Here is a 26924-nt window from a genome sequence, read left to right as displayed (position 1 = left end):
GAGGGGAGGAGGCAGGGAGGCAGCCCCGGGCCCAGAGGGGGGCCCAGCTTCGTTAGGCCCACAGCCTCCCCGGCTCACAGGCTGCCTGGTGAGGGCCCACGTCAGGCAGAGGGGGCCCTGGACGGGAGTCCCTTTGTTTGGGGCTCCTCAGCCTCTATAGCAGCTCCACCTATCTGCATGACTCCCTGGGGTGTCAAGCCACCACAGAGGTCTCAAACTGCAAAGCTGGGGGCTGGATCCCCAAGAGGGGAGCCCGGGAAGACACAGGGCCCTGGGATGCCTGCTGGGGACCACTGGTCCCCCACCTCTGCCCTGCTTCCCTATTTCAAAGCCGCCCCCACTGCTGGCAGCCTGCCATCCGTGAATGAGGCGCCCCCAGAAATGTGGGCTGGAGGGAGGAGAGGAAGAGGAGGGAGAGGAGGCAGTGGGCTCGGCTCCCACCCAACCCAGAGAAAGCAGCAGAGCAAAATCAAGTCATCTTTAATACAATATAGTTCTCTCTTAAATACCACGTTCCCCAGCACAGAGCGCAGGGCCAGGCTCTTGGCAGAAGAGGGGAAAGGAAAGGTGGAACAGAATGGAATGGATCACCCAGGGCCCAGCCCTGCCCGGCCCAGGATGCCCTGCGGTGCCTGGGCTGCCTGCAGGCGTGGGGGTGACAGCAGCTTCCTCCGGTCCAGTTATTGCCGAGGTGGAGGGTGGACTCCCCTCTCCGGCCCGAATACTTCCCAGGATTATTTCTGCCCTGCAGCCCAGCAGGGCCAGGGGCCCGGGCTCCCCGATCGGGAGGGGCCCCATGGCCCCGGAGGGCCGGCAGCTAAGGCTTGGGGCAGAGGGGGCGGCCGCCGCTCAGTAACTGCTCTGATGGCCCGTGAGAATGTAGAGGTTGCTGTGAGCCCCGGGGTTGTCGGTGGGCGTGCTCTCGAGGATGATGTCTCTGGAGGGGAGAGAAAGCCAGAGGGGAGCGGGCAGGGAGGGCACCCTGGGGTGACCAGGTTCTCTCGGGCCTCGAGGGGTCTGCAGGGGAGGCCGGGGAGCCCCGTCCTACCTATGGGCCCCAAGCACTCGGAAGGTTCTTGTCTCGTCTGTGATCTCCTGGGTTACCTGGGAAGGAAAGGGGACTGAGGCGACCCCCGCGGGGCCTCTCCCACGAGGTGGGGGCGGCCAGGGGCTGGGGGCGGCCGGGTGGCTCAGCCCCACTCACCTCGTTGGTGTCCAGGCTGCGGCCCTGCATCCCGTGGCCCCAGAAGGCCAGCACGCTGTCCTGCAGGCACACTGGAGGGGCCAGGCTGGCGTCAGTGTCCCCGCCTGGGGAGGCTGCTCCCTCAGCCCCGCCCGGGACCCAGCTCTGGGCCACTGAGGCCCTCGTTGACCAGGGGGCCCAGGAGGGCCCTCAGGAGAGGCCGCCCAGGCCCTGGGCTGGGACACGTGCTCCCAGCCGGGGAGCCTCCCGCCCCCCCACCTCTGGCTCGCTCACCCACAGTCTCGATGGGGAAGTCAAAGGTCAGCTCTGGAGCCAGCGTGGCCGTGGGCTCACCCTGCAGATTGACAATCCTCACGCAGCCTGCTCAGGGAAAGGGCCAGTGGGCCGGGTGTGAGGTGGCCCCTTCTAACAGGCAGACCCGCCCAGCATCCCCCAAGCCGGGGCCGTGAACCCCGAGTGCTCACGTTCAAAGCTGACCAGGACCGTGTCTCGATCCACCTGGATGACCTGCTGAGCAGAGCCCGGGATCCCCTCTGCAGGCACAGAAGAGAGACAGCCTGCCTGAGCCGCCAGCCCCACCCTGCCCCCTAGAGGGTACGACGAGGGGGACAGTCGGCGCTCGGCCACCATCTACTGCCACCTCACAACATCCCTGCGAGGTCTGAGACACGCAACGGCTGGGTAAACTGAGGCCCCGAGAGTGAAGTGACTGGTCCACAAGACACAGAGAAGAGAGGAGTCAGGCCAGGCCTGCTCCCAGAAAGCCGGGGGAGGGCAGGGACCCTGCAACCAGGCCAGTGGGCTTCGGGGCTCACTGTGTGTCCAGGCACGTCTCTTCCACCATCTGAGCCTCAGTTTCCTCATTCGTAACACAGGGATGATGGCGCCTACTCTTTCAGGTTGGATTGTATCCCCCAAGCCATACCCAAGTCCTCAGCTCCTGGGAGTGGGACCTTATTTGGAAGTAGAGCCTTTGAAGGTGTGATTAGTTCAGATGAGGTCAAAGTGGATGAGGGCGGGCCCCAACCCAGGATGCCTGGTGTCTTAGGAGAAGAGGAAACCTGGCGACAGAGAGGAGACGGGAAGAGCCCCGAGTGCTGCATCAACAAACAGGGAAGGTCGAGGACGGCAGCAAACACCAGAAGCCGGACAAGACCTGGAGGCCTTCTCCCTGTGGGTGTCAGAGGGAAGGCGGCCCTGCCGGCATCTGGATTTCAGACTTCGGGCTCCCCACAACCGGGAGACACTCAACTGCTGTGGCTTTAAGCTGCCCCGTTCGTGGAACTTTGTTAGGGCAGCACAACGCTAAGCCAGGCCACGGGGAGAAGAAAACCTGCTTGGAGCTCCTGGCTCGGGGCCTGGCACCCAGCAGGGCCATCCCTCCTCCTTTTCCCACCGCCACTCGTGAGGCTCCCCTGGGCGGCCCTGACACCCCGTCAGGGCGTCCTGCTTCCCTGCTCAGGACGGGCGCCTCGGGGCTGCCTTGCCCAGGCCTGGCTCTGCCCCACAGTCCCGGCACAGCGCCAGGGCAGGGCAGTCAGTTTGTTCCTCAGCTGTCAAGCCCTTGGGTCTAAAGAAGTATCTTCTGGAAGCCCACTGCAGGATCGCTGAAGTGGGGCTGGGGGCTGTGGACCCCCCCCCCGGCTGCCCTGGGGCCCCCAGGGCCTTCACGGAGCGCCAGGCCGTGGGGAACACAGTTGGAGAGCCTGGTCTGTACACCGTCCCTCTCAGCGCACACACAGCAGCCCGCCCCCCTTCTCACCGGGTGGGATGAGGATGTCGGGTGTCAGGCTGGCCTCCAGGGGCAGGACGTGGAACAGGACCCGGCAGCCGGGCCCCTCGGGCCCCTCAGCCCCCACGCACACCTGCGGGAGCTCCTTCCCTTCCAGCACCAGTGGCTCCAGCATCCCTGCCAGGCTGGGCAGAGGGCTAGAGAAGCTCTGGGGGCAGCAGGGATGCTCAGGTCTCCACCTCTGCTCCCAGGCCCCCCGCCACCCACCCGACGGCCCCCTTGGTCCCGTCCCACCCGCCCCGCACCTTTAGCAGCAGGAACTTCTGCAGGGGCTCATACCACTGCAGCAGGAGCAGGCTGGCGGGCAGCGCCGCCAGGAGGAAGGTGCTGCCTGTGTAGGGGTTCCGCACTGCAAGGGAAGCGGGCAGTGGGTGCCGGGCTGGCCGGGTCCCATGCCTCAGCCCCTCGCAGGCCCCACCCAGCGCCCCTCGCCCTCCCTGACCCCGCCCCTGCACCCCAGCCCCTCGCTGCCCCCCCACCCGGCTCTCACCGACGCGGCACTGCAGGCAGCCTTTGGTGTCTGGAATCTTGGTGGACAGGGCGAAGCGCCTGGGGGTGACAAACTGCAGGCGTCATGGGTACCATCCAAGGGCGAGGCCCTGCAGGGCCCCAGGGAGGTGGGCACTACCCTCCTCCCTGCTTACAGCTGAGGCTCAGAGAGGCAAAGCAACTTGCCCAGGTAGCACAGCTGGTGACGGGCCCAGGATCTGAAGGTCCAGCGCCCATGCCTACAGCCTGGAATTTCCTCTGACTTTATGTGGCTCTGGAAAACTCATTTAATCTCTTGTGCCTCAGTTTCCTCATCTGTAAAATGGGGATGATGGGAGGGTCCCCTCACAGGGTCTCAGCGAGGATAAAATGAGTAAGTGTGAGGGCATATCTCAGCAGCGTGTGGCACAGGTGTGTGCTCCCAAAGGGCCAGCTTTTCTGTTTAAAAATCCTTTTTAGACGAAGATAGGGCATAAACGAAGAAATGAGAGTGTGAAGGGGCCACCAAGCTGCAGGACTCACAGTCCTGTCCCAACCCCATATTTGCTCAGTTCACAATTGGGCAAATGGGCCAATGACTTGCAAAAAAATGGCCACGGCCTGCCCTCCACTGCCTAGTAAAGGCCACGGCCAGGGGGCCAGGCACAGCTCACCCTGGCTGCCGGGGAGAAGTGGGAGGGGTGGGAGCAGAGGGGTCCCTGCCTTGGTTAGGGGGTGCCCCCACCCCAAGCTCCCAGGAGACCCTCTGAGGCTCTCCCTTCCTCTCCCTGCCTCCTCCTGGGCCCTGCCGAGTGCCAGTGCCTGTCTCCCCCAGCCCCTGCCCCTGCAGGCCCCTCTCCACTTGACCTCTCACCCTCTTTCCCAGCCAGCCTTCGGATCGGGCACAGGCATCTGATTTTGTATTTGTCTTTTTCTCCAAACAATTCGGGTTCTCTGGCCTGGACATTCAAAATGGATGCTTTGACTCTGATTTTCCCAATACACGCCCAAAGCCACCTGTGACTTACTGGCCTCTGAGGCACCTGCTTCCTGTAGGGCCTGGGTCAGAGAGGAGGCTCGTTTGGGGACTCAGCTCAGGAAGCCCCAGACCTCAGGGCTCCAGATGGACCCCAGGGCGAGCTCCTCACTGCAGGAAGGGCCCGGGGTCCTCCCGGCCTCCCAGGCTGCCTTGCCTCTGGGCCAGCCTCCCCCTCCTTCCTGGCCCACCCCCTGGCCTCCCCCCCCCCCCCAATCTGGCTATGACCTCTAAGCCCACAGCCCTGGCTCCTCCACTCCTCAAAGTGCCAGCCCCCCACCCCCTGCCCCCCACAATCCACACCCCCCACCCCAACCACCTCCACTGACTAAACAAGCATCTCAAACTTAATGTGACAAAACTGCACTCTGCCACTGCCCCCCCCCCCGCCATGACAGCTCCATCCTTCCTGTTGTCCAGGCCAAAAAGCCTTGGAGACCTCCTTGGCTCCTATCTCTTGCTTCCACCCACCACCAGTCCATCAGGAAATCCTGCTAGTTCTACTTGCAAAACAGAACCACCTCCTTTACTGTTACCGTGGCCCAAGCCTTTATCACCTCCCCTCTGAATTGTTGCAACAGCCCCTGGGGGTGCCCCTGCTTCCTCCCTCACAAGCCAGCTACAATGATCCTGTTCAAGCCTCCATCAGACTGCGTCCTCTGCTGCTAACAACTCGGCAGAGGCTTCTAGACCACTCAGAGTCAAAGCCAAAGGCCTCCCTGGGGCTGCAAGGCCCGACCAGACCACCCCTCTCCCTCCGTCCATTCCAGCCAGCCCCGCTGGCCTCCTTCGTGTTCCAACAGGTCTTGCCTCAGGGCCTTTGCACGGGCCAGCCCCTCTGCCCCCGCTTCCTCCAAGTTTCTGCTCAAACAACTCCTTCCCTGACCACCTTGTTTAAACCACAACCCCACCTCGCCCTCCTGGCCTCCCTTCGCCCTGCCCTCCCTTCTTGCCTCACCACTGAACACACTCCTTTCCTACGTCTGCGTTTGTTGTCTGTCTTCCCCCACAAGGAAGTCACGGGGGGACTCAGGAGATGGTCACTGGATGACTGAGTGATGACTCTGCCCTGGGACGTGCCCCAGGAGCTCAAAAAACCCATGACAAAGGTGGGCTCGTTTTCTTTCCATAAGCTGCTCCTCTGGAGGCCCCCAACCACCCCCCACTCACCCCAACTCCAATCAGTCCCCAAACCCTGTTAATTCCACTTCCTCAATACTGCTCGAGTCCATCGTTATTGTCCCTTGGCCTGCCCCCCGTCTCTTGTCCCCGGGTCGGCTGGGTTCTCTTCCCTGCCTCACTCTCCAAGGCATCCTTTCCGTCCACGCAGCCAGCCCAGTACATGCCTCTTGTTTTTATTTGTCCAGCATCTCTTCCTGCTAATAGCCCCTGGGTTCTCCTCTGAGGGGGGTACTAGGAAAGCACACGTGACCCAGGCCAGGTCACTAGCCACAGTGAGCTGGCTCCAGGCCGGGCAGGGACCTAAGCCAGACCCATGGGAATCAGCCCTGGGTTTCTGGGGGAATTGCTGGGAAACAGAGGCTCTAGTTCTACTGGGCGGTTTAGCTAGTGGAAGGCCGGCCTGGAACTGCAGGCGGGCAGCATTAGACAGAACGAAGACAACAGATGGAAACAGCCAAGAGATGTAAAAAGACTCCTGGCCTTTGAGTTACACGAGCCACTAAATCCCCTCTTGTGCTGAAGCCAGTGAGTCGAATCATCTGCAATGCAAAGAATGCTGCTGACACATGCAGTGATCCTCCCCAAACGCTCACGGTGTCTGCCGCCAGTGGGCCAAAGTGCAAATCCTTGGCCTGGCACCAAAGGAAGGGCTCCGCCACCTGTGCAGCTTGGTTCTCTGCTGCTCTGCCCTTCTCCTTCAGGCCAAAAAACCCTGGTGCTCCCAGGTTGGCCGGACAGCCTCAGCTCGCGTGCGAGTGCACCTGCTCTTCCCCTGCCTGGAAAACTTTCCCACCAGGAGGTGTGAAGGCTCCCCAGTCTCTCCCAGCTCTCCCCAGTATCAGGTCCCAGGTGTCTGTTAATGGGTCCACCTCTCCCGTTCCTCGAAGTCAAGGATGTGTTTGATTCGTTATGTCCCCAAGCCTCTCCCTCGCCCTCTCCCTGTCCCTAACACTCTCCCTCTCCTGGCACGGGGCCTGGGATGAAATAGGTACTCAGTAAACCTTTAACTGTCGCACAAAGGCCCACATCCTAACACGCACAGGGCCCACGATTTGCAAAGCGCTTTCACATCCTCTGCCTTCGAGTCTGCGGGGGGCGTGGGGGGCCAGCACTGCCCTGACGGATGAGGAAACTGGGCTCAGAGAGGCCAAGTCTCAGTATCAGGCGAGGTCCCTCTGCTTCCCCCACCCTCCCCCCGCACTCAGGCCCCCTCCCTGGCGGCGCCCCTGACCTGGGGATGATGCGCTGGGTGAGGCGGTTGGTGGGGAGGGAGAGAGGAACCTGTTGCTGTAGACGCCGCTGCTCAAACAGGCCGGGGAGATCATGGGCCCAGATGTGCGTGGATTTCCCTGCCAGGGAGAAGGACGGGGAGAGTGTGGGCGGGCAGGGAGCTGCCGGCCCCGCCCCCACCGCCACGGGCTCCTACCTGAGAGCGACAGCAGCACGTTGTTCACGCAGTAGAGCCAGGAGCAGCGGGGTGAAATCAGCTGGAGGGAACAGACAGACACCCACGGACTGACGGTCAGCGCCAGGCCCCAGAGGCCATCCGCCCTCCTCAGCCCGCCCGGCCTCACCTTCTCCAGTGTGTCCTCGTGCAGCTCGTGCAGGTTGAGCGTGTAGATGCCCTCCTCGGCCCCCACCACCAGGAACTGGTCTGCGGGTTTGGGTATGGGATCGGGGGTCAGGGGGGCCGCCCCCCTGGCCCAAGCTGGGGCGGTCCCCCGCTCCTGCCTCCTCCCTGGCTCCCGGGCCCTGGCCTACCCCGGGTGATGGGGTGAACCCAGGTGACAGCAGCGTGGATGCGCAGGGGGCAGCCGTTGAAGACCTTGGAGAAGCAGGCGCCCATCTGTGGGGAGGCGCGAGGCTGGTGAGGGCGGGCGGGGGCCGGGGGGGCAGGGCTGCGGGCCGCGGAGCAAACACTTACGTGCACCTTGGGGGTCGGCGGGAGCCCGTGGCAGGATGGTCTCTGGGGGTGGGTGGAGAAGGGGTCAGGCTGAGGTGAGCCCCCAGCCCCCGATCTCCACAACCCCTCTGTGGCCCCCTCACCTCGGGACCGTCCTGCTGCTTCATGGTGGCCCACGCAGTGGGGAGCAGTGGGGGGCTGTCGGGGCCTGGTGGAGGCGGGGACGGGGTCCCTGCAGGCACAGACCCGCTGTGATTTCCAGCCCCAGGCCCGGCCCGGGCCGGCCTCTGGCCTCCCAAGTCTGGGACTCACCTGGAGGGCTGGACAGAAGGTCCTCAGCTGGAGGCTCAGGGGGGGACAGCCCCAAGATAGGGGCCCGCTTGATGGTTCCCATGGCGTCGTCTGGGGAGTCCAGCACCTGGCAGGAGGGGGACCCTGTGACCCTACCCCACCCAGGGACACCCCTGCAGCACACTTCCCACCCTGCCCAGTCTGCCTTCCCCCCACCCCCCAACCTGCATGTCCGAGGCTGGTCGGATGGTCAGACTCCTGTGGGGGGACAGACCAGAGGAAAAGAACGTGTGAGATGGAACTGGGACCCAGGGCTGGTCACCTCCCCCCCCACCGACCCCATTCCCTCACCTCTCCTCCAGGGCCTCCTGGACTGACTGCAGCAGGCTCCTGGGCAGGGTGGGAGCGGTTCAGAGGGCAGCCTTCGCCGCCGCCCCCAGCTATCCCCAGCAGCTTCCCCTCACTCACCCACTCAGCTCCTCCTTCCCCAGCAGCGTCCATTCTTCCTCCCACTGCGAGGAAACCGAGCCAGAGACCGGCAGAGAGGCAGAGACAGAAAAGCAAAGTAAGAGAGCAATCCAGAGATTGTGGGCCATGCTAAAACATGGGCGAAGTTTAAAGACATCACGTTCGGTGAAATAAACATATAAACCAGACACAAAAGAACAGACATTACATAATTCTACTTACAGGAAATAACTAGAATATACAAATTCATAAGAACAGAAAGTAGAGTTCAGATTAGGAGGGGCGGGGATGGGGGATGGGGAGCCAAGGCTTAACGGTACAGGTCTCTGCCTGGACTGAGGGAATCGTTTCCGTAACGGGTGGTGGCGATAGGAGCACACTGTGAACAAAACTAATGCCACGGAGTTGTACGGTTGGGAGTGGTACATTTTATGAAAAGTGGGAAATTTTAAGTTGTATGTATATTATAACACAAAAAAGAGAAAGACTAAAAAAATAATGACAATTAAGTGCAATACATGAGCCCAGATTGAATAATGGAGAAGGCCCCAAAAAACATTACTGAGCAATTGGAATATAGATTGTGAGCCTTCTAGCAACGTTGGATTTCTTTTTCCACATCGATTTTTATTGATACATATTAATAAACGTTGGATCTCTTGAACCTGAAAACCATATTTAATGTGGTTACATAAGGAAGCATCCTTATTCTTAGGATACACAGAAATATCAAGTGTTAGAGAAGCGAGACATGTCATGTACCCTCAAATGCTGAGTCAATAGATAGATGATAAATGATAAACAAGTAGATAACTTAAAAGAAATGAAAGGTACAGCAAACATGGCAAAACACCCAAGGTGGTAAATCCGGGTATCTGGGAGTTCTCTGTATTTTTTTTGTATTATTTTTGCATATCTCCTGTTAAGTTTGGAATTATTTCAAACTGCATTTTTTAAAAAAGTAGAGATTGTTCGAGAGAGAAGATAGACGGACAGTGAGGTGGTAAAGGCAAGAGACCTGTTAAGGCAGAGAGGCAGAGAAACCAAAGATTGAGAAAGAGAGGAACGAACAGACAGAGATGGGGCAACTGCAAGAGCAAGAAATAGAGACTCAAAGGACTATGGGAGGGAGTGGAGGTAGCTCAAACCACTGGGCATCTTCCTCCCACATGGGAGGTCCCGGGTTCAGTTCCCGGTGCCTCCTGAAAAAGAAGACGAGCACACAATGAACAGACACAGAACAGAGAGTGAGCGCAAATACCGAGGGGGGCAGTAAATTAAAAAAATAAAATCTTAAAAAAAAAAATTACTAGACGTGAGAGGGTGAGGAAGAGAGACGAGGAGGAAGGGGGAGGGAGGAGCAGGGAGGCTTTCCAGAAAGTATGGCCTCCCAGTGGGCTGTCCACAGGGGCTTGGCCCAGGAAGAGCTCCCGGTCTTTGGGTCCCAGGCTGGGCCACCTGCTCCCGCAGCCTTCCCAGGCCTGAGAGCCAGCTGCCCCTCTTGTTGTTTTTTGTCGTTTTGTTGTTGTTGTTATCAAATGTATTATTTACAGGAAAATCTCTAAAACACCCAACAGTACGGCTTTGTCTTTGAGGAGTCAGATCTGCATTATGCGTGGGGTCAAGGCTGAGCTCGTTGATTTTGAAGATGAGCATTCGTGTGCCACGCTAGATGTTCAGCACCTGCTGTAGCGCGGACTAACCACGAAATCACATCATGGCCAAAGTGAACGTGGCTTCTGATACTCACCTCTACTGCTGCCCGTTTTGCAGCTCTCTTGAGCTGAAAGTCTCACCCCCCATCAGCACCCCCTCCTTTGTGCCACCCGGACCCACCCTGCCCCCCTCACCCCTGCCCATCCGCACTCCCCCAACACACCCTCACCGGCTCGTTTAGCGGGTCTGTTTCCTTCCTGCGAGGGGCGCCAAATTTCACCTGGTGAACTGGGAGACCCAGGGTACAAGGGTCAGGACAGAGGTTACGGAGGCCTGGGTCTCAGGCCACCCCCACCAACTGCAGCCACCCCACCAAACTCACACTGGATCTCCGAGGGGGTCCTCTCGGCCGGGCCGTGCTGCCCCCGGGAGTGGATGGTGTCAGGGAACATGTCATAAGTCTAAGAGAGGACAGAAGCAGCGGCATGTCACCCAGCGTGGCTCCTGCTCCACACCAGGTATCCGTCAGGTGCTTTCCACCCATCAGTGTGCTTCATTCTCACAGCCACCCTCTAAGGTTCTTGGGAGATACACTGTCACTCACTTCACGGAGGAGAAAATAGCACAGAGAGGTCAAGTAACTTGCCAAGGATAAACACAGAGAGCAAGAAGATGGCTCTGCGAGTATCACGGTCAGTCTGGGCCCAAGGGCAGCAGCCTATCTGGAGTGGGAGGTGGGGAGCAGGGGGCTATAGGAAGGCAGGACCCTACTCTGGTTCAGGAGTGATTCCTAATGGGTGGGTTCAACTCTCTGGAGGGAGACTCCCTGTGCGGGAAACATTCGCACTAAACTGACCTTGCCCTCTTTGACCTCAGGTATCCTTCCAACCAGGCCAGGCAAGACCTGCTTCCCCAGCTCCCCCACCCCCCACTCACCTCCAGATCACAGTCATCTGGGGAGGGCGTTCCCAGGTGGGGGTCGTTGGCTTTGTCCAATAACTGCATGAGGAGGGCCCGGGGGAGCTGCTGGGTTGTGAATGGGTGCTGGGAAAATTGGCGGGGGGGAGGGGAGGGACACAGGTTAGCCCCTGACCTCTGGGCCCCTGCTCTCAAGCATCAGGCCCCTCATCCCACCTCTGCCTCCCACCTGCAGAAGCTTCTCTGCTGTGGGCCTCTTCTTAGGGTTCTTGGTCAGGGCCAGCTTGAGGAAGTGGTGGAAATTCTGGGTCCTAGTGGGCACAAGAGCCCCCACCCCCAACCCAGGTTAGCGCCCATGCCGGGCATCCTGCCAGCTGTACCAGGAAGTCAGCCTGAGGTCAAGGGCAGCCAGCCTGAGCAATGATGGCTCCTGTAGCATCACCCTTTTCCCTTCTTCCCTGTCTATATCACAGGCAGGCAAGCCCCTCCCCCCGTGGTCTGTGGAGGCCAGAGAGCACAGGGTTCTTGGGGGTATACCCTGGGAGCCAGCAGAGGGCTCCTCCTGCCCCGGGGGTCCTCACCAGCGAGGCTTGTCTCTCAGCTTGGGGGGCTGGAAGCTGCTCTTCGACATAAGCATCAAGGCCCTGTGGAGAGTGCAAGGTCAGGGGTCAAGGGTCAGCAGGGCAGGAGTCAAGCAAGGGGCAAGTGTGAGGCTGACCTCATGGGGTGCAGGTGGAACAGAGGGGGCTGCAGCTCGCCCAGCTCGATAGCGGTAATGCCCAGGGCCCAGACGTCACACAGCTCGTTGTAGCCCCCTTTGCGCTCCACGGCGGCCACCTCCGGGGCCATCCTAGGGAAAAGGTCACAGATGGGATGACAAGGGACCCCACCTGTGGCCCCGTCCCCCTGCTCGTGAAGCAGCCTCACCAGTATGGCGTCCCAATGAAAGACTTTCTCTTAGCCACGGACGCCGTCAGCTCGCCTGAGACCCCAAAGTCGGCTGCAGGGAGAAACGGCTACTCTCACCCGCCCCCTGACTGCTGCTTTCTCCAGGGCTCAAGGTCAGGATGCACCTGGCGGGGCTCAGACAGGCAGGTGGTCCGGGTCCAGCCCCAGCTGCCCCGGGCCCCAGGCCAGGCCGGGTCCCCTTCCCAGGAGGAGTCCACCACACTCCATCCCTGACCAAGTACCGGTTCCAGGTCCCACTTGGTACAGACCCAACCTCTTCCAACTCCCAGCAGAAAGAAAAGAGTACTATTCCATTTTCTAAGTGGGGAAACTGAGGCTCAAGATGATAAAGCGACTTGCCCAAAGACACCCAGCACTGGAATCCAGGTTCTAGGATTTCAGGAGGCCCCACGGAACCCTCACCCTGATTTTGTCTCTGGGGTACTGACCCAGCTTGACATCTCCCTGGAGGGTGAGGAGAAGGTTGGCTCCCTGTGGGATGAAGGAGAGAGGATCCCGTTGGGTACCCGGACCGGCTCCTCCTCCCCTCCCCCCGCCGTGCCCCAGGCCAGATCCCTACCTTGATGTCACGGTGGATCTTCCCCTGAGAGTGCAAGTGGTGCAAGCCCTGGGGACCAAGACAGCCCCTGAGAGGGCCCACCAGCACCATCCCGCCTCTCCCCAACTCCCTCTTTGGACTGGGGCCCCCCACCCAAGCGGCTTCCTCCTCCCCTCTCCCCAAACAGGAAGTGGCTGAGCCAAGAGGGAAATGGGCTGCTTCCGGCAACAGGGTTGGGGCCCCTTCCCTCCCGGGACCCGCAGCCCCCTGGGCCGGCCCTCCCCGCCCCCCCCCACTGGCCAGCTGGGCTCGCTGCCCACAGCTCCTGGGGAATGGGGTGGGGCGGGGTGGGTGACTTCACGCCCGGATACCTTCAGTGCCTCTCGGCACACATAAGCAATCTGCCGCTCCTCCAGGGGCCCAGTGGCTGAAATGCAAGGGGTGAGGGCTGGCAAGCCGGTCCGGGGGAGAGGCCCGGCCACCCTGTGGGGGAGGCAGCAGGCACTGCTGGGTAAAAACAGTGTCGGCCACATCTCCTCCCTGCACAGTCAGGGACACGGGGCCCAGAGGAGGACGGCATTGCCCTCAAGGTCACAAAGGCTGTCAAGAGTGGCAGGGGGGCCCAGTCCCGCCGGCTGTCCCCAGCTGCTCCATCTGGGGGAAGGCCGGGGCTCTCTGGAGCCTGGAGTCCCGGGCCTCACCGTGGTAGATTTCCTGCAGGGACCCCCCTCCACAGAACTCCATGCAGATCCACAGGCGGTCGTTCCTGGGTGGGGGGGAGGGGACACAACTCAGAGCTGGGGTGGGCACACGGCAGGGCCATGTGGGGGCTGCCTGGGGGCTGGGAGGAGAGCAGCCTCACCTGAGGTAGCTGCCAATGTAGGCCACCACATTGGGGTGGTGGCACTCCCGCAGAATGGTGATTTCCTGCTGGAGGGAGCTGATATCGTCCCCTGGGGAGCACAAGGCATCATGGGGGAGCAGAGGTCAGGGGCGGCTCTGACTCAGTGGCCCATCTGCGGAATGGGCACAGAGGGCCTCCCTCCGGGCCAGGCAGGTGCCAGGCGACAGTCCCTGCTGGGGGCGGCCTCGCAGGGGACTCAGAAAGGCCACCTCCCCGCCCGTTCGCCCCTGGCCGCGCAGAGGGCCTGGCCCCGGGCCCTCACCTGGGTCTAGCTTGACTATCTTCACGGCGGCCAGTTCGGACGTGACCGTGTCGCGGGCCTGCAGGGGCGGAGGGGGCGAAGCGGTGTGAGGAGGGGGCGGGGCCGGGGGCTGGACCCCGCGGCAGGACGCGGAGCGGGCACCCGCGCTCCCACGCGGCGCACCTTGTAGACGTCGCCATAGGTCCCGGCCCCTACGCGCTGCAGCAGCTCGAAGCGGTCCCGCGGATCCTGCAGCGACACGTCCCGCAGCAGCGCCATGGCCCGGGCGGGCCGGCGGGCGCGAGCTGCGGAGCCGGCGCCGGGCGGCGCGGGGCGGGGCGGGCGCGGGCGGCTCGGCGGGCGCGGGGCGGGCCGGGGGCGGGGCGCCGGGGCGCGGCCGGGCGGAGGCGCCCGCGGGGCCGGCCCTCGGCCGCGGGGAAGTCCCGGGCCAGGGGCGGGGCCGAGCGAGGCGCCAGGCCCGCCCGCCGCGCGCTTCAGGTGCGGAGCCCGCAGCCCGGCGCGGGGCAGGCGTTGCGGGGCTGGCGTTGGGGAGTGCGCCCCCTCCCTGCCCGCCCCGTCCCCCACGAAACACAGACGCGCATTTTTTTTTTTTTACAAAATGTATTCGTCTTCCTTGGAACTGAAAAATAAATCTATGTACAAAACAGGAAGAGATCTGGCTCCTCTCGCCCGCTCCCAACCCCCTGCAGATTTCCTCCGGCGTCCCCCGAGACGGGCCCGGGCCCGGGCGGCCCGCGGGTCGGAAGGGCGCTCCCGCTGGGACCCAGCGCCCGGGGGTCGAAAGGGGCGGGGCCCACGGGCTGGGGGCGGAGCCTCGCCCCCGACTTCTGAGGCCGCGAAGGAGGAACTGGGAGAGGGACTTTGGGGTGGGGGCACTTGGGTTCCCGAGAGATGGAATTCTGAAGCGTGAAAAGGTGCTCCTGGGGGCCCAGGGGTCCTTGGTTCCCGGGCTCCAGGCGGGACCCGCACCCCCCGGGTCAGGAGGAAGCCTCAGCTTCCGAGTCCCGGACAGGGGCACAGCCCCTGAGCGGCGACGGCCTGGGGTTCGTGCCTCGACCCCGCGCTGGGGCCCTAAGAAGCGCGACCTGTCGTCCAATGGCCGGGCTGGGGCCCCCGGTTCCGAGCTGGGGGCGAATCCTAGGTTCAGGGGCGGGGGGCGAGCCCGCCCTCCCGGGGCCAGGCTCGGCATTGGCTGGGGCAGCCCCGGGGCGGCTCAGAGGCCCTTGCGCTGCCGCTTGAGGAAGGAGAGCGTGTAGTCGCTGGGCGTGGACGCCTTCTGCTTCTTCATCTGCACTTGCGACTGCGCCGTGAGCTGCAGCTTGATGGCGCTCGAGTTGATCTTGGTGGCCACCAGCAGCTCCTTCATGCCCTTCATCTTCTCACTCTGGAAAGTGAGCACCGGCCCCTCCGGAGGCGGCGACGCCGCGGGCGCGGGAGCTGGGGCCGAGCTGCCGCCTTCAGGGCCGCGGGCAGGGCCCGGGACCGTCCCTGAGGGTCGCCGGGGGGGCCCCGGCACTGCGCCCTGGCCCGCGCCGGGGACCTTGTCGAGCGCCGGCTTCTTGGGCGGCGGCGGCTCCTCGGGCTTGGACTCGCGCCGCGGACCCCGGCGCCGGCCTTCCCGCGCCTCCTCGCCCCACGGCTCCTCCGCCTCTGCAGCCTCGGCCTCGCGGCTCACTATGCGCACCTTCTGCCGCACCTGGGCCAACCGGAAGGGCAAGCCGAGGGCAAGGTTGCAGGCCAGGGGCTGGAACTTCAAGCCCCAGCCGCAAGTGGTCGTCCTGGGGGCCCCGGATGCTGCCTTGGGACCCCCGGGGGCTGCTGGCACCACCTGTCCCCAGTCCCCCTGCCAGCACCCTCACTGCCACCCCTCACCTGTCCCTCGAAACGGCCTAGGGACTGCACAAGGAAGGTGGCCCAGCCCACGTGCAGCACAGGCGTCGGGCTGCCCTCCTCCCACTTGCAGATGCCATCGTAGAAGCGCAGGAGGTGGGCAAAGCACTCGGGGTCCTGGAGAGCAGAGCCCTGGCTCTGCATGCCCTGGAAGGGGAGAAGGGAAGGCCCGGGTCAGACCCCCACAGCTCCTGGAGGAGGCACCCTATGAGAAGGGACTCCAGGACCCCACCTAGACCGAGGGCCCCGGCTCCAGAAGAGGCGAGTGGAGGCCAAAAGCACTCTCAGGACCTCCTGCCTTTTACCTCAGTCCTCAGCCAGGACTGAGAAGGGAGGCCCCATCCCCTACCTTCATCCGACCCCTCACCTGAGGGGCTCTGGCCATGGAAGGGGCGAGCCTCCACCTCATTTACCTGGGCTAGGAGCCCTAAAACCCCTCCCTCACACCCAGGCTCAGAACCCCAGCCACACAGAAGAGAAGAGAGCTCTCCGTCTCGGGGGCCTGTGGCTGGGGAGCGGCTCAGGAGGGTGCACGCGGGCGGAGGCCGGCCCCTCACCTGGCTCTGCTCTCCCGGCCGCTCCTCGCCGGCCTCCAGCAGGCTGGCTGCCTCCTTCAGCAGGTTGGGGATGACGTCATTGGCTACCTCAAAGAACTCCTTGTAGATCTCCTCGTCCTCCCGGCAGTAATTGTAGCTGTGAGAGCAGAAGAGGGCACTATGCGGTCTCTGCCACATGGGCGGGCCCAGGGGCCTGGTGAGGCGTGGGGCCCAGGGTTCTCCCGGGAGCCAGTCTAGTGGTTAGGATCCTGACTCCTAGATGACATGTCTGGGGCAGCCCAGAGCAAGAGTGGGGGGGGGGGCATCGGGCTGGGGGTCGAGGCCCCACAGCTAGAGGCAGGGTGGGGGAAGGGGCAGGGGAGGGGCAGGGAAGGCAGGCGGGGCCTCGGCCCTGACCAGGGGCTCCTCCCCCCTGGGTGATGGGGGGGGGGAATAGGTGGGGAGGGATGGGGCGGCCGGAAAGGGGGTGCAGAGTGGGGGGTCCTCACTCCTGGATGACAGTGGCCGTGTCGGCCCAGGCCTGCAGGGCTTCGCGCACATTGCGGTTGCGACAGTGGTAGCCAGCCAGGTACATGTAAGGGTAGATGTGCTCGTCCCGGTAGTAGGACTTGGCTGAAGCGATGCCCTGGGGGGTGGGGCACAAGGGCCTCAGGCGGGCAGCCCCCAGCTGCCCCGGCTGGCACAGATGCCCTCTAAGTCATCCCACAAGGGGCAACTGGAGGACCCCCAAGAACCACCCACTCCAACCCACCCTGCTTGTGCCTCAACTAGGTACTCTCACCTGGGTAGGCAGGACAGCTTATGAGCCCCGGGCCAGACTGCAGGGGGTGGGGGTCTCCAACAGAGCAAGGCCCAGGGAGGGTGAGGGGGACGCCCTCCACACACGGGCCTGGACCCTTTCCCCAGCTTTCCTCACAAACACTGAAGCCTTCAGAGGACAGCTCACTGTCCCTCCTACCCACTCCAACCAAGTTACCACCCCCTCTTCAGTGCATCCCCCATTTGACCTCTCTTGTAGTCCAGGAAGGACAGCAAGAGGACAGCAGAAAAAGCAGGGCTGAGGGGTCAAATCCAGGCCCTGCCACGCACAGGCTGGGAAGCCGGCCACAAGGGTTCAGCCTCAGACTGCCCTGATCATAAAGCGAGCCACCAGCTCCCAGCCCCAGCCTGAAGCTCTTCGAGAGCAGGGGCCACAGGCAGGTCATGTGTCCATTCCCAGGACCCAGTCCAGGGCTGGGCACATGGTAGGTGCCCACAAAACACGGACTGAGTGGGTGACCACTCCGCTACCGGAAGTTTTTCTCCATTTGCCTGCCCCCTCCCAGTGCCCAGCCACTGTTAAGGCCTTCCCTCTGTGCCCTCCCAAGATGCCCCAACCTTGTGGTAGAGGGTGAGTGGGTCTGGCCGGCCAGGGGTAGGCTCCAGCTCTTCCAGATCTGCCAGGTTGCCCAGCGCCATGGGGTACCTGGGAAAGGGGCAGGAGTCCAAGCTGCCACCCAGCACTCCACCCACCAAGGATCCCTGGCCCCTTCCCCCTACTGACCTTTCTAGGTGTCCCAGGTCATAGAGCAGCCAGAGCAGCTTCTAGGGACCCAAGGAGAGAGGTGTGAGCTGGGGGAAGGGAGGGGGAAAGGAGTACGCAGCCTGTCAGGAAGAGGTGGGGTCCAGCACCTCAGGGACCTCCCACCAGGTGGGAAGGGCCAGGATTCAGGAACCAGTCCTTCCTTGGAGTCAAAGCCCTTCTACATCTCAATTCCACCCTCACAGGAGTCCTGGGAAAGGCCAGGAATCATCAATCCACTTTACAGAAGGAAAAGTCGAAGCTCAGGAACCCACAGCAAGTCAGAGACTTGGCCTAGCCCACTCCTGCCTCGGGCCAGCCTCACCTGCTGCAGCTGCAGCAGCTCCAGGGAGTCAGTATGCAGGTCAATGGAAGGGTTGATGGCACACACCATAAATGCCACCTCCATCTTGCGGTCACAGCGCATATATGACCCTTTTAGATACAGCCAGCTCTGGGGAGGGACAAGAGCAGATATCTCAAGATGGCCTGCTGCCTCCTCTTCCTGACACAATAGGTGGTGAAAGGAAGAGGACAGTATGCCCCAAAAAAATTAAGTCTCTTGAGTGGCTTGGGTAGGCAGAGTGTGAAGGGGGCTTGGTGGGAGGTAGTACCCGCTCAGCCACACCCGCGTTGACCGTCTGGCCCCGGCGGTCCTCATTGCCCTTGCCATGCCAGGTGACCTCAGCTGTCTGCTCCCCGTTGGGCCCAAACACAACCCAAGCATGATCCTCGGACAGGGCCAGGTGGACATCCCGGAGACCGAGGGCCTGGCAGGCCCCCACCACAGCAAAGGCCACACCAGAGCTGTCCAGTTTGGTGCCTGGGGGAGGGGAGGTAACGAAAAGGGTCCTCTCAGCTCTGGCCTGGGGAAGGGACCATGCTCCCTCCAGCCCCCATCTCCCAGCCAGTGCCCAGACCTCAGACACTCCTGCTCATCGTTTCTCAATCCCTCCTCCTACTATTCTCTATCTCCTTTCCCCTTCAAAATTCCTTAGCCCCAACAAAAGACTTTCTTGGATCTCTCATAACTCAGCCCAGGCTTTGAGCCTCTCCCTTCCCTTTTTCTGCAACCATAGTATATCTTTCTGTTAATATACAGCTGTCCCCATTTTATTTTCCCTATCAGATTATCACAGCGATAACAAAAACAGGGCACTCCGGCCAACACTCTTCTAACACCCCACTGGCAAGTACTCCTACTTCACTCTGCATTCCTCCTGCCAAGCTCAAAGGCATCCTTAGATTCCTTCTTAACATGGCACTCCAAGGTGTGACAGCCAGTTAACTGGGCTTGGCACCAAGAAGGCTCTTTGCAAGCCCAGCGCTTTGAGCTTCCGGAGGTCAAGCCCCTGGTCTGTTTACTTTTAAACATTCTCACAGATAGTATTTTATTTCATTTTTGAAAGTGTAACCCAACTGTCTCCTCACCCCCCCTTCCCCTCCCCCAAACCACTGCCACTCTCTGGGCCACAGGACTCCAGTGGCTGCTCAAGGGCAGGGGGGGAGAGGATGCTGAGGGTGTAGAAAGTGGCTTAATGGGTTTGGGACCAACCCTGCCTGTTCTCTCCATGTGTGACCTTCATACATCACTTGCCCTCTCCAGCTTCAGTTTCCCCCACGCAAACGGGGGGGCGAATCACACCTGCCCCCAGGTACAAGGCCTACAGGTCTCAAAAGGGCTCTGTAAACTAGACAGGGTTGTGAAGAGGTAGGCCACGGTTCTCCAGTGGGCCAGGATTCTCGCCCTTGCCACCTGTCGGCCTCCAACCTGTGATGAAGCTGAAGAGGGACTGGATGTGTGCTCGGTCCTTGAAGTAGGAGCGGCTGAGGCTGTTCCAGATGACATCGGAGACCTTCTTCACCAGATCGCGACTGGAGACGCCCCCCTCCCGGGGGTAGAGGGACAGGTCGACGGCCCCCCGGATCTGGGCAGTGAAGCGGGCGTACAGGGCGGCGATGATGGAGAGATCCGCCACGGGGAAGTAGGTGAGGCCACCTGGGGGGTCGGGCGCAGGGCTGGGCTGGAAGGTGAGCTCGGGCACGTTGGTGGGGATGACGCGGTTGACAGCCAGAAAGTGCTCCACGAAGCCCAAAACCAGGGACAGGAGCACCAGGTCCGGTTCCTCTCGGCCCAGCTCCGCAGCGAACAGGCGCACCACGTCGTCGATGGAGCGCAGCGGGAACAGCGTCTTCTGGGCGGCCTTCAGCCCCATGGCGGCGGGCGGCGGCCTGCAGCAGGCCGGGGGAGGGAGGGGCGGGCGGGTCCGGTGGAGGAGCCCCCTCCCAGGTTCGGCTGGGGTTCCCCCACACACACACACCTCCCGTGCTTCCCCGCTCCCTTCACCTGCCGCTCACCTGCTCCCCTCCTTTCGTAGGCGAGACCCCCTCACCCGAGGCTGTAGGGCCTCCTCGACCCCCCACAATCCCCGGGGTCCGGCCCCGATGGGGTGCGCCCCAAGGACCCTGCTGAGGACCTCCAATGGCCGCCCCGCCCCCTCCCCCTAACCCTGCCCCCCGGCCCCTTGCAGCCGGTCCGCGAGGCGCCCCCAGGCCAACCTAGTCCCCCCAATCTCTAGAAGGGTTCCGGCCTCAGTCCCCCGCGCCCACCTCCGCGCTTACATCCCACACAAGGCAGAGCGGCGCCCGCGGCCTGGCGCCTGCTGGGAAATGGAGTTCCGTGTCGCGAACCGCACTGCCTGCCGGGAAGCTGAGTCCGGGGCAGTCTCGCGCGCGGGCCGAGCCTTGAAATGGTGGCCAGGCCGCGGTGGCTTATGGGAGCGGTAGTCTCGGCTCTGGGCGTTCCAGAGGCAGGTGAGAGCGGAGGCTGCGCCTCCGGCCTGAGGCCCTTAGGGAGGGGTCATTCCGTTTTGCGTAGACCAGGTGGGTAGAGGAACCGCAGTGCCTCCTGGGAGATGTAGTCCGGCACGTGACCAGGCGTTTCCTGGTAGCTCCTCCGCTGCTGTGGGTTATATTATTAAGCATCGACAAATATGAGGAAAACAGGTACACAAGCATTGCTGGTGTGTATGTGTGTTTAGCCACTTTAGTTGGATATTTATCAGTATCCATTAACATGTAAATGGGCCTACCCTACGCCTAGCAATTCTTCCCTAATTGCGTCCATGAGAAAGTCTAGCGTGTGTGCAAAAAAGAACATCGAAAGAATCATTGTAATTATTTGTAATAGGGTACAAGTTAAAAAAAGTGAAGTGCCCTAGACATCCTGAAATAGGTCTCTAGAGCATATTGTTGAGGGAAAACAAGCCGCAGAGCAATATGTATGATAGCATTAACTTAACGTTTTAAAACCTCAAAACAATACTAAATAATTTCTGTAGAGTCATTCATTCACTTGGTTATTCAACAGACTCACTTATTAACCTACAATGGGCCAGGTGCTCAGTTCTAGGCATTGCATATATAGCAGTGAATAAAACAAAATACTTTACCAACTTTTCCTCTGTGATTTCCTTCTCCGAAATCCATAAACCCAGTCTAATCATTGAAAACATAAAACAAACCCATATTGAAGCACATTCTGGAAAATCATTGGCCCGCACTCTTAAAAAACGTCAAGTGTGTACAAGACAAGAAAATACCAAGAAATTGTTGCAGATCAGAGTTGACTAAGGAATGACTAAATGCAACGTGGTATCCTAGGTTGCATCCTGAACAGAAAAAGGACATTAATGGGAAATCTGGTAAATAGAGTGATCAACTGCCCCAGTTTGCCCAGGACTGAGGGGATTCCTGGGATATGGGGCTCTCAGTTTTAAAACCGGGAAAGTCCTGAGTAAAGTGGGACAAATTAGCCACTCTATTGGTGAAATCCAAATAAAAGTCTGTAGCTTTGTTCATAGTTTTCATTATTTTTAGATAAATGTACTACGGTTATGTAAGATGTTAACTTTAGGGAACCCTGTAGTATCATTGCAATGGTTCTATAAATCTAAAATATGATAATTGATGATATGTTAGGAAACTATCAACATTAAAAAATATGAAGCAAAGAAAGGGGATAGGAGTCTCAAAGAGATTACAATTTTAGATAGGTTGACTGGTGAAGACCTTACTGAAAAGGGGCGGACACTGAATTAACAACCAGAAGAAGGAATGGGAATAAGCAGTGTGGATATTTGGAGCAAGAATTCCAAACAGGAAGCTGACTTGGACCAATGGATAGGGCGTCCACCTACCACATGGGAGGTCCGTGGTTCAAACCCCGGGCCTCCTTGACCCGTGTGGAGCTGACCCATGTGCAGTGCTGATGTGCGCAAGAAGTGCCGTGCCACGCAGGGGTGTCCCCCACATAGGGGAGCCCCACATGCAAGGAGTGTGCCCCATAAGGAGAGCTGCCCAGCGTGAAAGAAAGTGCAGCCTGCCCAAGAATGGTACTGCACACACGGAGAGCTGACACAACAAGATGACGCAACAAAAAGAAACACAGATTCCCTGTGCGACTGATAAGGATAGAAGCGGTCACAGAAGAACACACATGGACACAAACAAACAAAAAAAACAGTTGGCCTTAGAGTTGACAGTTCATTTTGGACAGTCAATTCTATTCCACCGATCAATGTCAATGCCACGTGCTGTTTTGATTGTAGCTTTGTAATATTTTTCAATATCAGACAGTAAAATTCCTCCCACATCACTCTTCTTTTTTAGAATGCTTTGGGCTATTCAGGTGCATTTTCCCTTCCAAACAAATTTGGTAATTGCTTTTTCTAATTCTGAGAAGTAGGCTTTTGGAATTTTGATTGGTATTGCATTGAACCTATAAATCAGGATTGGATAGGACTGACATCTGCACAATATTTAGTCTTCCAATAATGAACACAGAATGACTTGCCATTTCTTTAGGTCTTCATTGATTTCTTTTAGCATTGTTTTGTAGTTTTCTGAATATAGGTCCTGTACTTCTTTGGGTAAATTGTTTCCTAGGTATTTAAGCCTTTTTGTTGCTATTATAAATGTAATTTTTTCCTGATTTCCTGCTCAGATTGCTCAACACTAGTGCACAGAAACATTAATGATTTTTTGTGTTGATCTTGTATCCTGCCACTCTGCTAAACTTGTTTATTAACTCATTTGGCTTTGTGGTAGACATTTCAGAATTTTCTAAAATAGGATCATGTCATCTGTAAATAGTGATAATTTTACTTCCTCTTTTCCTGTTGGATGCCTTTTTTTTTCTTGTCTAATTGCTCTAGCTAAAATATCTAGCACAATATCAAATAGCAATGGTGATAGTGGGCATCCTTGTCTTATTCCTGATCTTAGGGGAAAAGCTTTCAACCTTTCTCCATTAAATACAATGTTGGCTGTGGGTTTTTTATATATGCCCTTTATCATAGTGAGGAATTTTCCTTTTATTTCTATCTTCCAAAGTGTTTTTTTTTAGATTTTGCCAAATGCATTTTCTGCATCAATTGAGATTATCATGTTTTTTTCCCCCCCTTCAATTTGCTAAAGTGGAGTATTATGTTCATTGTTTTTCTTGTGCTGAAGCACCCTTGCATACCAGGAATAAGTCCCACTTGGTCATGGAGTATAATTCTTTTGATATGCTGTTGGATTCTATTTGCAAGTATTTTGTTGAGAATTTTTGCATCATGTTCATTAGAGAGATTATTCTGTAATTTTCTTTTCTTGTAGTGTCTTTAACTGGCTTTGGTACTAGGGTGATGTCAGCTTCATAAAATGTGTTTGGTAATTTCGCCCCCCCCCCTTCAAATTTTTATAAGAGTTTAAACAGGATTGGTGTTAATTCTTCTAAAAGTGCTTGGTAGAATTCAAATGTGAAGCCATGTGGTCTTGGACTTTTCTTTGTTGGGATATTTTTGATGACTGATTCAATCTCTTTAAATGTGATTGATTTCTTAAGTTCTTGTATTTCTTGTAGACAGTATAGGTTGTTTGTGCATTTCTAGGAATTTGTCCATTTCATCTAGATTGTCCAATTTGCTGACATAGAGTTTTTCATAATATCCTCTTATGATCCTTATTATTTCTGTGGGGTCAATCATAACTTTCCCCTTTTCATTTCTGATTTTATTTGCACTCTTTGTTAGTCTAGCTAAGGATTTGTCAATTTTACTCTCAAAGAACGGCTTTTGGTTTTATTGATTTTCTTATCCTTTTTTGTTGTTTGTTCTCAATTTCATTTATTTCTGCTCTAATTTTTATTATTTCTTTTCTTCTGCTTGCTTTGGGAATGTTTTGCTCTTCTTTTTCTATTAATAGTTTCTCCGTAGTTCACCACCACCACCACGGTTGCACCAGAAACTGAACCTGGGAGCTCCCATGTGGGAGGGGAGTGCTCAAAGGCCTGAGCCACATCCACTCCCTCAATCTTTTTATATTTATTTTGACCTGTTTGTGACCCAACGTGTGATCTATCCTGGAGAAAGATCCATGAGCACTTGAGAAGAATGTAATACCTGCTGATTTGGGATGCAGTGTTCTGTATGTTTTAGGTTTACCTCATTTATCATATTGTTCATGTTCTCTGTTTCCTTGTTGATCTTCTGTCTAGTTGTTCTATCTAATGATGTGAAGGGTGTGTTGAAGTCTCCAGCTCTTATTGTAGAGATGCCTATTTCTCCCTTCAGTTTTGCCAGAGCTTGCCTCATGTATTTTGGGGCATCCTGGTTAGGTGCATAGATATTTATGACTGTTATTTCTTCCTGGTGGATTGTCCCTTTTATTAATATAGAATGACCTTCTGTATCTCTTACAAATTTTTTGCATTTAAAGTCTGTTTTGTTCGATTTTAGTATGGCTCCCCTGCTCTTTTTTAGTTACTGTTTGCATGGAGTATCTTTTTCCAACTTTTCACTTTTGGCTGGTTTGTATCCCTGGGTTGAAGGTGAGTCTCTTGTAGGCACATGTGGAAATACTCAAGTTTTTAATCCATTCTGTTCAGCTCATATCTTTTTTTCTTTTTTAGATTCTAGGGACTGGTGATTGAACCTGGTACCTCTTATGTGGGAAGCTGGTACTCTACCACTGAGCCACATCAGCTTCCCTGAGGTTTTTCTTTTCTTTTCTTTTTTTCCTTTCATTTGTTTTGCTGGTTGCTTTTTTCTCAGGAGGCATGGGGAACAGAACCCAAGACCTCCCATGTGTGAGGTGTGAGGTGTGAGCTCAACCGCTTGAGCCACATCCACTCCCGATCCTATATCTTTCGATTGGGGAGTTTAATCCACTGACATTCAGTACTACTATAAATGCATTATTTACTTCCACCATTTTATTCTTTGGTTTTCATGTCATGTCTTTTCATTTGTTCTTTTATTCTTTTGGTTATCCTTTTGCTATTGCCTTTTACACTCTCCTCCAAGCTTCTCATATCATTGTCCTTTTGCCTTCATGGTATCTAGTAAGAAGTCTGCACTAAGTTTTACTGGGTGTCCCTTGTATGTGATGGTTTGCTTCTCCCTTGCTGCTCTCAGAATTTTCTCTTTATCTTTGACGTTGACATTCTGAGTACTATGTATCTTGAAGTGGATCTATTAATATATATTCTGATTGGGGTATACTGTACTTCTTAGACATGTAAATTCATTTCTTCCATGAGAGTTGGACTCTTTCTGCCCTTTTTCTCTTCTCTTCTCTTTCTGGAACTTCCATGACACATACTTTGTTGTGCTTTGTGTTATCATTCAACTGCCTGAGTCTCTGCTCCATTCTTTTCTCTCTTCAATTTCAGCTGTTCTGTCTTCCATATCACTTATTCTTTCTTCTATCATTTAGTCTGCTTTAGTATGCCTCTATTTTTTTTTTTTAAGGTGGTACTGGGGATTGAACCCAGGACCTCATTCATGAGAAGCAGGTGCTCAGTCACTTGAGCTACATTCACTCCCTCTAATGTTGTTTGTTTTTTTTTAGCATTTTTAACACCCCCCCCCCGCTTTGTGGTTTTTGCTTACTGTCTGCTCTCTGTGTCCATTTGTTGTGCGTTCTTCTGTGCGTCTGTATTTATTTTTATCTCCACCCCCCCCCCCCCGCAGCTTGCTTGTTGTTTTTGCTGTGTCCATTTGCTGTGTACTCTTTTGTGTTTTTACTTGTCTCCCTTTTTTTGCATCACCTTGCTGAGTCGGCTCTCGGCAGTGCTTGTGAACTGGCAGCTCTCCGCGGTGTGCGAACCCAGGATGCAAACCCAGGGCCTCCCATATGGTAGACAGGAGCCCAACTGATTGAGCCAAGCTGCTTCCCTAATGTGTTTTTGATCTCATCCATCATGTCTTTCATTCCCATGAGCTCTGTTATTTTTCTATTCAGGATTTTAAACTCTTCTTTGGGTTCACTCAGTGTCTTCTTGATGTCCTTTATCTCTTTAGCCATATTGTCATTCAACTCTTTAATTTGATTTTGGAAATGTGTATGGACCTCATTGATTAGTCGACTCAAATCCTGTGTTTCATTTAGAGCTTTGATATATTCCTTTGCTTGGGCCATATCTTCCATTTTCTTAGAATGGCTTGTAATTTTTTTCCCCCTGATTTCTAGGCATACAATCATGATGGTGAGTTCACTCTGGTGCCCAGTTTCTCTCTCTTGCATAGGGTTTTAGTGGCAGGAGACTATATGTTACTGCCATTCTTGATTCTTGGTTCAACCCGTCCTAGTTTTTTAGTATTATCCCTGTTTCATTGGTCAAATCTGGGCCATGGATCCAGTAATGGGTTGCAGACCCCCTTCCAAGGGTCTTGGGGAGGGAGGCTGTTAAAGGCCCAGGAAAGTCTCTCTTATTTACTTTTAATTTCCTCAGAAGCACTTCCTTGTTTCAGTAGCAAATGGTGCTCAACAGCTTCTCAGTTCAAACCTGGGTTGGAATGTTTTGGCAAGGGAACCCAACCATGTGACAGAGGATCCTGCCTCAAGGCTATTCAGAGCCTTACAAATCAAACTTTCTCAGAGGCTGTTCTCCAACCTTTGCAGGCACCCTCCTCTCTTTTCTCAGGTAGGAAACAATTCCACTCCCTTCTGTGTCCTCAACAACCAGTCTCTGTCAGTAGGGAAGGTGTTTGTTAGATTTGGAACCCCTTCATTACCAAGGCAAACATTGGTACAGCCCCACCTGGCCTGGATGGGCTTGTGGGACACAGCAGACCAAATATGTGATCAAAAGCTGAATCAGCCATAAGCTGCATCCCTCTCTTTCCTCTCCCAGGGACATGCACCCCTGTGGTCCATTGGAGCCACCAGCCAATAACTGGAGAATTCAAAGCTGTCTGCTCTGAGGATGGGGGTGTGGATGCTGGCAGCTGCAGCTTTTACTCACAGTTTTCCTGCCAAGATCCTTTTCCTTTGCCCC

At 57.0% G+C, this 26924-nt stretch overlaps 2 protein-coding genes across 5 annotated transcripts; both read right to left on the bottom strand.

The window, feature by feature from the left end:
- Window positions 1–464: 464 nt before the first annotated feature.
- Window positions 465–13914, bottom strand: MAP4K2 (mitogen-activated protein kinase kinase kinase kinase 2). 2 transcript variants are annotated; one of them, XM_004478553.4, is made up of 32 exons: window positions 13754–13914; window positions 13592–13649; window positions 13288–13378; window positions 13127–13191; window positions 12797–12852; window positions 12447–12494; window positions 12316–12358; window positions 11846–11918; window positions 11637–11768; window positions 11500–11562; window positions 11148–11229; window positions 10937–11044; window positions 10383–10461; window positions 10230–10288; window positions 8345–8388; window positions 8228–8266; window positions 8101–8134; window positions 7898–8003; window positions 7729–7817; window positions 7607–7648; window positions 7444–7528; window positions 7257–7336; window positions 7109–7169; window positions 6914–7031; window positions 3487–3545; window positions 3242–3345; window positions 2967–3144; window positions 1669–1737; window positions 1478–1564; window positions 1205–1275; window positions 1049–1104; window positions 465–937 (listed from the first exon to the last, which is right to left on the bottom strand). In XM_004478553.4, the coding sequence occupies exons 1-32, from the start codon at window positions 13847–13849 to the stop codon at window positions 850–852; spliced, it is 2463 nt and encodes an 820-aa protein (XP_004478610.2). In that variant the 5' UTR covers window positions 13850–13914; the 3' UTR covers window positions 465–849. The 2 variants fall into 2 exon arrangements, with proteins under 2 accessions (XP_004478610.2, XP_058161212.1); XM_058305229.2 differs by having other exon boundaries at window positions 10224–10288; window positions 13754–13910.
- Window positions 13915–14179: 265 nt separating this feature from the next.
- On the bottom strand, window positions 14180–20450 carry MEN1 (menin 1). Of its 3 annotated transcripts, none has more exons than XM_058305226.2 (10): window positions 20222–20450; window positions 19371–19831; window positions 18214–18422; window positions 17925–18053; window positions 17582–17622; window positions 17416–17503; window positions 16527–16663; window positions 16039–16174; window positions 15464–15628; window positions 14180–15287 (listed from the first exon to the last, which is right to left on the bottom strand). In XM_058305226.2, coding segments are annotated over exons 1-10 (1851 nt in total). In that variant the 5' UTR covers window positions 20224–20450; the 3' UTR covers window positions 14180–14804. The 3 variants fall into 3 exon arrangements, with proteins under 3 accessions (XP_058161209.1, XP_058161210.1, XP_058161211.1); XM_058305227.2 differs by having other exon boundaries at window positions 20210–20449; XM_058305228.2 differs by lacking the exon at window positions 20222–20450 and adding an exon at window positions 19958–19976.
- Window positions 20451–26924: the final 6474 nt, after the last annotated feature.

This window comes from Dasypus novemcinctus, chromosome 10 (assembly GCF_030445035.2).
Source record: "Dasypus novemcinctus isolate mDasNov1 chromosome 10, mDasNov1.1.hap2, whole genome shotgun sequence".
In the NCBI taxonomy this organism is placed as follows: Eukaryota; Metazoa; Chordata; class Mammalia; order Cingulata; family Dasypodidae; genus Dasypus; species Dasypus novemcinctus.
Note: the sequence above shows the minus strand (reverse complement) of the source record. Positions and strands in the feature narration are given on the sequence as shown.

Excerpts from the sequence above, each read along its gene's own strand:
- MAP4K2 (XM_058305229.2), bottom strand. The coding sequence starts at position 13,849 with ATGGCGCTGCTGCGGGACGTGTCGCTGCAGGATCCGCGGGACCGCTTC. Across the intron at positions 11,769-11,845 it reads TTCATTGGGACGCCATACTG|GATGGCCCCGGAGGTGGCCG; the intron begins GTGAGGCTGCTT and ends CCTTTTCCCTAG. Across the intron at positions 8,004-8,100 it reads GACCAGCCTCGGACATGCAG|GTGCTGGACTCCCCAGACGA; the intron begins GTTGGGGGGTGG and ends CCCTCCTGCCAG.
- MEN1 (XM_058305226.2), bottom strand. Across the intron at positions 18,054-18,213 it reads ACGCGGGTGTGGCTGAGCGG|AGCTGGCTGTATCTAAAAGG; the intron begins GTACTACCTCCC and ends GTCCCTCCCCAG. Across the intron at positions 15,629-16,038 it reads GGCCGGGAGAGCAGAGCCAG|GGCATGCAGAGCCAGGGCTC; the intron begins GTGAGGGGCCGG and ends CTCCCCTTCCAG.